Below are 10754 nucleotides of genomic sequence, written 5' to 3'. Positions count from 1 at the left end.
CAAGTTATTTTCACAAGTTTCATTCTCATTTAATTTCAAGCGAGTTAGTTTTATTTACATGCTTTCATTTCTTGTTAATTCTTATTTATGTGTTTAATGTTTTGTAGTTGTAATTTCATTTTCATAATTCGTGACAAATTTCAAAGTCAATGTTTTTAAATCTCTTGTTCGAAAATAAAATATCACTTGAATGCGTGGTTCGATCTTATTTGTCATTAGATATTTTTAATTAAATAATTGTAAATTTTTATTGTTTGTGTGAAATATATTTGACAACGACATATCCATAAATATATACTTATCATTCCATTCATTCAATCCTTGCACACGTGCCTTTGATTTACTTTGTTTGTAGCCCCGCTCTATTAACCAATTATGTTTCATTTCAATAAATAAATGAAGTTGTGGAATCAAGGAATTAATTTGAAGTCAAATTAAAAAATTGGTTTTTGGAATTGATTCGGAAAATCAAGGTGTTGTCACATTAGCGGAATGCTTATAAAATTTTTATGCCACTGGAATCTATTCCGGCATGGATTTCAATTTAACTCTTTCAATTTTGTATAACTATTTGAAATTCTCAGAATTAATAGCTGGTTTTGTCATTATTGTGTGGTAGAGAGAGAGATTGTTCCATTCATTCAATTCTTGCACACATGCCTTTGATTTACTTTGCATCAAGGAATTAATTTGAACTCAAATTAAAAAATTGGTTTTTGGAATTGATTCAGAAAATCAAAGTGATGCACGTTAGTGGAATGCTTATAAAATTCTTATGCTACTGGAATCTATTCCGGCATGGATTTCAATTAACTATTTCAATTTTATCTAACTATTTGAAATTCACACCTATGATTCTCAAATATTATCCATGACTGTTAAACTTAAATTTAATTATTAAATCTAAATTTAAACTATTCTTTAATTTCAATCTAAACTGTCAAATTCGATGCTCCCAAATATACTAATAAATCAATTTATTTTAAATCCTTCTATTCAAATAAAGTCTAAATAAAATTATTCTTTGTCAAAAATTTGAAATATCGAAACAAGCAGTAACTTTTAATAAACTCACATAGTAATAAATCATTTGATTTCGGATCCTTCTATTCAAATGGAGTCTAACTAGACTTGAGGCGTGTTGGGATGCAAGAAATTTGAGCTTTAGAATTGAAATTTGTAAAATTAGAGAAAAATAATTTCTAATTCCACAAAACTCTAATTTCATGCAACCTTACTCTTTTTTATCAAATACAGCCTTATTATTTTTTGTTGAAATATTGAAACAAGCAAAGATTACTAATAAACTCTAGAGTGTTGGTGTGAATGTATCTCACCCCCTCCCATCCTCTATATACCATTGGGCCAAAGGCAATGGATATTTCTTACGGGTTGTTTTCTCTATTTTAGTGTGTGTGTGTGTATATATATATATAACCATTTAAACAAAAGTGTATACAATGGTGCAATATTACAAGTGAAAAAAAAAAGTGTAATCCTAGCATAAAGTATACACAAAATTCATTATATTAACAAAAGATAAGATGGATAAAAAAAGTAAAATAAAAAAAGTTAAAATACTAATAATGCAATACATATCAAAAACCCTTTAAAAAAATAAAAATGACATAAAAATATATAAATACAAGCATATGCAATCCCATATTCATGATCCCAGGCCTTTACATGAGTTTTAAAGTTTCTCGAGACTCCTCCTAAAGTAGCCATTATGACTCTATAGGCTTTAATATGGGTAATTTAGTCCTTTGATTCGAGGATAAGTACCATTTCATTAAATGCACATCTTTTCAAAGGTGGTGGTAGCTGAGATCCATTAATGTGATTAGTAGTGTTGCAGTCGAGGCACGTGGGCTCATCATTCTTTTGTTCGTCAAGGCATTTAGTATCCTTAGCGATACCAAACTCGAGCCAGGCCTTGTGACATGAGTGTGCCACGTGGTCTTGTGTTCTATCGGATGGCGTGAAAGAACCAAATTTTTTCAGCCCTGTCAAATTTGGTATATCAAGACAACAACAGATGACGAATTTGAGCATCAACCATTGCTAAATTCTCGAGAAATTGCAGATAGACTCTGTCCGCATAAACTTGCTGTTCAAAGCCTCATAAACCTTAAAGATACAGCAAACACCATAAGAAGTTCTATTCAAGCACCTTTCATGGTAAGCGATGGTAGAAGATTGTTTGTCACACAGCTATCCATCTATTATAATGACTATTCAGTTAAACAACTAGCTGAAGCAAGACAGTTCTTGGATGATATCCGAGAATTCAAAATCAGTATCCCTGAATAAAAATCCTTATGGGGCTGAAGAAAGAGAATTTGATTGGCTACATCAAGATAATCAAAGTCCACGCAGCACTCCTCCATTATATGAATATGAACTCCATAACCTCATTAATGCCATGGAAGATTGATACTACAGTAAACATTTCTCGATCGACTGCCAACATGTTCAGCACACGAAAAGAAAGTTATTGTAATAGTGAAAACAGATTCGTTTACTGTTCATCAACAATTAAAAAAAAAAGAAGACAGAAATCAGCTTTAATGTATGGTAAAAAATAGATTTTTTCACTGTTCATCAAATAGTGAAATTTACTTTTTATTTTATATAAGTAAGAGTATGTGTAAAGAAGAAAGACATCTTCTGCAGCTCTAATTTTCTTGAGTTCTCTCCTCTCCCCTGTAAATTTCTCTATTTTCCGCTTTCTTTGTAATTAGAGTTAGCCGAGGCTAAGAAAGTCCTCAAATTGCTTTTTGTATTTCGGTCTCTCTAACACAGGCACACACACATGTATTTGTGTATATATATATATAAACAATTAAGTAAATTTCCTTCTCTCTTTCTTTAATCTGTCAGTTTGTCATAATCTGAGTTTTTTTTTTTAATCTGAGTTCATATTTGCATTCTTATTTGTTGATATAATCTAATCATCTACTCATCTATCAACAATCAGAATAATTTTTATTGGTGTGCCTGTCATTGCGTCTGCTTTCATTTGATTTGGAATCACATCAGCCACTTATGGAGGAAGCTAATGGTAATGTCCCTTTCTCTCCTCTTTTTAGTTTCTTTTAACATTTTGTCAACGAATCAGATGTTTTTTTTTTTTAGTTTCTAATGGTAATGTTCTTCTTTTTTTCAATTGGGTTGTTTGAACTAGGAAAAAAAAAAATTGGTTGTTTATGATATATATAGAGAGAGATAGAGAAATGTATATCTGTTGCACTTTGCTGTGACGGAGCCAGAAAATTATATGTGAGGGCCTGAGGGGGTGTTTCTTGAAACAGCTATAAGATTAAAAAAATCAATTGATCTAAATTCCCCTGAATAACAAAAAATAAGACAAATTATTGGGTTTTAAATGTAACTTGATTGCAAAATTGAACCATAATAACTTAATAAGTAAATAAATTGATTTCGTTATTATTAAATCTATCATATGTACACACACAGAAATATAGATACCTGAGAAACAAAAGTGGAAGGGGAAGATGGTGAAAATTAGAGTTCTTGGTAGAATTGATTCATCTTCACGAGTTTGTGTTTTTGAGAGAGGGAGGATGGATGGGTTGGCAGAGGGCGAGAAAACAATAGAGACTCATAAAACGTTTATTTTATTTTTTTATTTTTATTTTTTGATTGGGCAAAAATTGAGTATTGTAAAAAAAAAAAAAATTTGGGATGGGCTCAAGCCCACCCAACCCACCCCCTAGATACGACACCCTCCGCCCCAGTTAAAATTGAGTATTGTTAAAAAAAAAAAAAAAAAAAAAAAAAAAAAATTGGAATGGGCTCAAGCCCACCCAGCCCACCCCCTAGATACGACGCCCTCCGCCCCAGTGAAAATTTTGGGATGGGCTAAAATTGAGTATTGTAAAAAAAATATATATATATATTTGGGATGGGCTCAAGCCCACCCAGCCCACTCCCTAGATACGACGCCCTCCGCCCCAGTTAGATCCATGCATGTCCGTTTGTGAGTTTTCTTGGCATTGCTGTCCTTTTTCTTCTCCAAAATGATGTCCCCTCTTTGCTGTTTGTTGATTTGTTGTCCTAGTATGTGGCTGTGGTATTGTCAGAATTTTAACATTTTCTCCATTTTTTTCTGAGCAAAATATTATGAAACAGTTATATATAGAATGTGACTTTTTTGAATCCAAAAACTTTGGGTATATTGCGTTTTCTACAAACTGAGAACACCTTCTTCTGTAGTTAAGATGCAAAAACACAGTTCGAATTATTCTCATCTTTAAAGGTAACTGCCTAGTGTTTGTCAGTCTAGAGAGGGCTTAAATGGGGATTAGCCTTTTCTTTTCTTTTTTTTTTGAGACTTGAACCTGACCTCCCTTTGGGAGGTAAAAGGCCGATAACGCTAAGCCACTAGTGTAAGAAAAATAGTAGTCTACCAATAATCAAATAAATATATTATTTATATATTTATATAAGAAAGGTTGCACCCTTAGAATGAATAGTTACGTATTAAGAGTTGTGTCGGTTGATGGAACCAACACATCTCTTCACGTATAAATGAAATGGTCCCAATCCTCACTATATATATGCGTAATAGTCTTGGAGTCCATCATCCAGTTTTGCATACATAGGAGAGGGTTGAAGATCGTTTCCGCTCTGGTGTTCTCTTCAAACATAGTTTCTATATCGAGTATGTCTCTTCTATCAATTTATGCATTAAACCATGAATTCTATTTGTGTAGAAATTTGCTTACATGTGGTATCAGAGCCAACATGGACTCTAGTGCATAAATTCTGAATATTTTACATATAATATATTCCTATGTGATTGTGTTTAGAAACTTCTAATAGAAAAGAACATTGGTTGAAGTGGGAAATACAAATTTCATATACACGTACAGTTCTAGATCTACTTTGGATAAATGTAAATAGCACACACTTATATATGATCGGTAATAGATGGAACAAAGAGCAATAATCTGAACATTATAATGTTTAAGTTTACATTGTGTCATCATGGGCAAAGACTTTGTTCTATTTTGTTTTAATACATCTATATTATTTGTGTTACTACATATACACCTCTTTTTTTTTTTTTTTTTTTTTTGGAGAAGGACACTAATACTTGTTAAGTACGACATATATATGATAATATATGTCATATAGATAAGAGAAGTATCAGTTTTGAACTCAAGTTTATATTAAAATGAAATACATATTGAGTGTACTCCAAAAGTCACGACTTTTGAGAATTTTGATTAAAACTCAATTGCCATGAGATATATATATAGACTGAACATTTGTAATCCAAACTGAATTTTGGGCCCTATCAGAGTATAACAGTTGTTTTAAGAATGTGTTGACAACAATGTAACGTGAATGTCATTTTGAGTATTCATGTCTCTACAAGAATATAACAGTTATTTTAAGAATGTGTTGACAACCATTTAACGTGAATGTCATTTTGGTATTTATGCCTCTATAAAAGTGTCATCACAATTGTTTTAATGTGAATATTTTCTCAGCACGGTTAACATGTTGATGGGCAACAACGTTCCATGCACGGTTAACATGATATGGTTGTAAACGTTTATTTGTCTACAATACCAACCCTATACTTAATGTTGTAATGGTTATTTTGCTCTTTGGATATCATACAATCTCTAATATTCATGTACCGTGTCAACAATATCCGTTTTCTCAAAAGTCATAATTTTTGGAGTTCAAATTACTATTCATGTCTTTTGGATTTGAACTAGCAAATATGTCTTTTTATGTAGGCTTTGTGGTCTATACACCAAGAGTTATATGCGTGGTATTCTAGAGTTGTTTTATTATAAACTCAATTGTCTTGCTATAAACTCAATTGGAGTGTGCATGACACAACAACATGCAGTTAATAGGTTGATTGTGAAGGGTTATATGTTTCAACGTACCATTACATGTTTTAGTTTGGATACTAACGTTGATTCGTTATATATATACATGTCTTTTGAGTTGCAATCAATAGTCATGTCTTTTGGGATTAAACCAACATGCGTGTCTTTTGAATTTAAACCAATAGTCATATCTCTCCACCCAGAGTCATGTGTTACATGCACCCTTACTTACTCTATTAATGAGGGTTGCTAATTTAATATTTTAATTGGTGAAATTTTTATTGTATAACATGTATAAATTTTGAAAATTTTTGGATCTTATTTTATTCTTTAAATATTATTTTTCATATTTAGTATGCCATTTTTATGTAATTATCATCACAGATAAATATTTTATATACTTGATGATATACATGGTATAGTTAATGATTAATTTAAGGTCCTATATTTGTGTATATAAATTTTGAAATTATACTTGTTATTAAAATCATATATATAATTATGCAAGTATCTCATATGTACATGCTATTTTGATTCATTCGGGAAAATTGAATTATATTTTGCAATCCTAAGCACAATTAAGTTTGATAGAGTGTTTAGTCACCAAAGTGGCGCACTCATGAAAATTTTAATGATATTTGTAGCTAGTGGCAAAATTATTATTTTGTTAAAGTTAAAGGATTGTGTTGACGTTTAGTAAAGACGGGCAATGATCAAGCCCAAAGGTGGGTTATTGAATTTGTCCAACTAAGCGGATTGAGATAATTAATGTAGAAGACACAACTGATGACTCACTACGCCCAAAGGAGTACAAGTTGTTATTGTGTTTTCTATGATTAATTAGCTTCAAAGGTGAAAGTTATTTCACCAGTGGGAGACTAATATATGATAATTTTGGCCCAAAGGAAAGATTATTATATGTTATGATGATCCCATTCAGAGTTAATTGTTTTGAGGTATTATTTAATTAACTCTGGAAAGTTTAGTTGATATTCCCATCAATTATACTGTAAATGTGCGGCTTTAGTTATTCTCAAAGTCAGTGGGAGTAAAATTCATCTTTAGTGTTAAATGTGGATGACAGTGACATTATTGTATACGAGATTAAACAATTTAACTTCTTAAACATTTGATATGAAGGTGTTGGTGAAGCCTTTTTATTGGCATTAAGTTTCACCTAAATAAATCTCGTGAAATTTTGGATTGTCACAATTAAAAAACCTACTTTGATAGAATTCTGAAAGTATTTTACATATAACACTATAGAGGTAGAATTGTACCCATTGTAAAAGTTGAGAAATTTGGTAATCTAATTACTAAGAAAATACCTATAGTTGTATTAGGTAAAAAACATTTTCTACGCCTTTGGGAACCTAATGTATGCTCAAGTTTTGCATATGGTTAACTATAATATAGCATTTGCTAGTGAAGCAGATATCACAGTGATCCTGGTTTGGATCTATAGTATGCGACAAACAAATTTATAAGGTATTTGCAAATAGTTAAGAACCATATCTTTATACGAGTGGTGAAAACTGACTTTGCTGGTTGTCAGGACAGTACACAAATCCATTTCAAGTATTGTTTTACTATTATGATAAGTGATAGAAGCGGAGTTTATTTGTATGTTATAAGGCCACATTTCATGCTTTATAAAATATCAGTTTTGGACTTCAAGTTAATAATTCCGCTATAGTTTTGTCTTAAAGAAACAACAAGAGTTCAAGTTGGTCAAAAAATATGACCGTTAATACCTTGTTGTAAAATACAGAATACAGAATCAGGTACTGTCTGATTGAGCACATTGATACCCAACAAAAGATTGTTGATCCCATAACTAAGGGTTTGCCGCTAATGTTGTATAGTAAACATGCAAATTTTTCTTTAACAATATTAATTTACTTAGTTAGTGAGAGGTTGTTTTTGGCTCAGGTAGAGATAATTTTATTTTGTGATCACAGTTATTATCCTCATTTACTAGATTTTTCATATTAGTGCACATGTGTATGGAAAATTTGTGACTTAAGTGTCCAGTTTTGAGACACGGTGTGTCCTTATTGAGACACGGTAGGACCGATGCATGGCATGAATATTGTATTAAATAGATGTACATGCAATATATATGTGACGTTGGAGTTGAGTTTGTTAGTATCAGTGACCGTTGGAGTCTTATATCATTGATGAAATAATGACACCCTTGATCCCATATTAGTAGACACGAAGGGACTCCAAAATTGAATTATAGAGGTGCTGTTTGTAAATATATGGATTAATTTATGGAGTGAACTCATGATCATTTTGATCTTGAAGTGATTAGAATTAATTATTGTTAGACTAAGTGGGAGAATGTAAGAAAAATAGTAGTCTACCAATAATTAAATAAATATATTATTTATATATTCATATAAGAGAGGTTGCACCCTTAGAATGAATAGTTATGTATTAAGAGTTGTGTCGGTTGATGGAACCAACACATCTCTTCACATATGAATGAAACAGTTCCAACCCTCACTATATATATGCGTAATAGTCTTGGAGTTCATCATCCAGTTTTGCATACATAGGAGAAGGTTGAAGATCGTTTCCGCTCTGGTATTCTCTTCAAACATAGTTTATATATCGAGTATGTCTCTTCTATCAATTTATGCATTAGACCATGAATTCTATTTGTGTAGAAATTTGCTTTCAACTAGCCCATTGGTAATGGAGACTAGCCTTACCTTTGGCATTTTTTTTTTTTTGCACAAAGTCGCTGCCATCATGTTTGCATACCAATTATCTCTTAAGATCAAAATCCTTAATTGTCATTACAACAAGAAACTCGGGTTCTGTTTTAACCAAATATTCAAATGCTTCATCACCATACAATGTTGAATTTTTGGAAACATATTTGCTAAATGACTTATTTCTTGTCCTCTGCCTGTAATACTACCAGTGGTGGAAACCAAGGATGGAAATATTTCTGTGGCTACTGCATTTTCCGGGCAACAAGAAGGTAAAGGGTTTGTGTGAATTAGCCTTTCAGATGTTAAGTTTTATGTTTTGTTTGCAAGAATGATATCTTCAGACATTATAAATTGGAGCAATAAAATTATGTTTTACACATGCATAAATCATACCCCGATAAGCAGGTGGTTATTTTTTGAATGGCGAACTGGACAAATATCTTAAATTTTCCTTGATGATTTGGTTATGGCTACTGGAGCTAGTGTGAGGCTGTCGTTTTGGTTATCATTATTTATATATTATTTCGGGTTTGTGGTTGCTTGACCAGTTGTACAGGATAGAGACCACGAATTCTTAACAAAAGCGGTTGAAGAAGCCTATAATGGGGTTGAATGTGGACATGGAGGTCCTTTCGGTGCTGTAGTTGTCCGTAACGATGAAGTAATTGTGAGTTGTCACAACATGGTTTCGAAGAATACAGATCCAACTGCCCATGCAGAGGTGACAGCAATTAGAGAGGTCAGACAAAATAGGTCTTTTTATAGAGTATAAGTTTTTGGTGCCAAATGTCCATGGATTTTTACTAGGCATAGACACCCAACATTGTTGGAAGTAAAGGTTTTCTCATATTGAAGATGATTCGTGTCCATTAATATAATGTTACAGTCTAGCATTTGTGCTTGTTGAAGATGTAGGATTCTTACTGTGTCATGATTTATATTTTGACAGGCGACTAAAAAGCTGAATCAGATTGAGCTTTCAGACTGTGAAATATATGCCTCTTGTGAGCCTTGCCCTATGTGCTTCGGTGCCATCCACCTTTCTCGGATTAAGGTTGAGTTTCTTCATTCTTAATCCTGTCAGTTTATGATTGAACATGTTAAAGAGGTCAGACTTAAATTTTGTTGCATTATTATTGTCCATATTGAACAGAGGTTGGTTTATGGAGCAAAGGCCGAGGCAGCCATAGCGATTGGGTTCGATGATTTCATCGCAGATGCATTAAGGGGTACTGGCTTCTATCAAAAAGCAAATATGGAAATTAAAAGAGCAGATGGGAATGGGGCAATCATTGCTGCACAGGTGTTCGAGAACACGAAGGGAAAGTTCCAAATGTATTGATTTCTTCAGTTGCTTATGAAGAAAACCTCTATACTCATTTTACCAAAAACTAAACAAAACAAAGAAAACCAGAAAGGTGAAAAACTGTAGTTTTTTTTTTTTAAACCCCAGTAATTAAGAATAAAAACTGTTGCCTTGATACACTTTGTATTTACTCTGATGGGTTGGTGCTATCGCCATTGTTGATCATATTAGCTTCATTTTAATGCAGTTGTTCAGCAATGGCTTCTAATCTCACATTCTGTCTTGTTTATATACTTGCTAAAAAATGGTCAGTCTTGCACTATTAGTCTTATTTGATCAAATTAAATTGAATATACCTTCTCTATCCATCGATTTATTGTCTACTTATGAATACTTGGATTGTTAATTCCCTATAATTATCAACCGTCTCTTACAATAGTTATTGCTTAACTAAATATGGTTTTGGATAACCACACAGAAATATGTCCTCCCCAGCTTGAGAGGGTTTTATCCTATACTCAAACTCAATCAAGGATGAAGATTGGACCACCAGGTGGATTGTAAAAGACCCGCCCGTTAAGAGATTGGACCACCAGGTGGATCGTAAAAGACCCGCACACTTCTCAACTGACGGTGCATTTAAGCAAGGGCGGATACAGAAATTGTCAATGGAGTGAGCTAATATTTTTTTAGGTGAGCTAATACTAGTAATAATTTTTTTCTTTAGACTGCTAAAATTAGGTTTAGTAAAAAAAAATTTGGTGGGCTTGAGCACACCCAAGCCCCCCTTGGATCAGCCAGAATTCCAAGCTGTCTCCTGTAAGGCAATTAAGAAAAAGTACCAGG

The 10754-nt window shown here is 32.5% G+C and overlaps 1 protein-coding gene across 1 annotated transcript; it reads left to right on the top strand.

The window, feature by feature from the left end:
- The first annotated feature begins 6585 nt into the window (after window positions 1-6585).
- Window positions 6586-10137, top strand: LOC132273008 (guanosine deaminase-like). The gene is made up of 5 exons (XM_059774052.1): window positions 6586-6601; window positions 8812-8871; window positions 9151-9341; window positions 9552-9656; window positions 9756-10137. Exons 1-5 carry the CDS (start codon window positions 6586-6588, stop codon window positions 9942-9944), a joined length of 561 nt encoding a protein of 186 aa, XP_059630035.1. The 3' UTR covers window positions 9945-10137.
- The last annotated feature ends 617 nt before the right edge of the window (window positions 10138-10754 follow it).

The sequence above is a fragment of the Cornus florida genome, unplaced genomic scaffold (genome assembly GCF_030987335.1).
Source record: "Cornus florida cultivar Cherokee Brave unplaced genomic scaffold, ASM3098733v1 CherokeeBrave_3.0.0_Hap2_Chr09, whole genome shotgun sequence".
Taxonomy (NCBI): Eukaryota; Viridiplantae; Streptophyta; class Magnoliopsida; order Cornales; family Cornaceae; genus Cornus; species Cornus florida.
The sequence above is the reverse complement of the archived record's forward strand: the minus strand, read 5'-3'. Positions and strand labels throughout refer to the sequence as shown.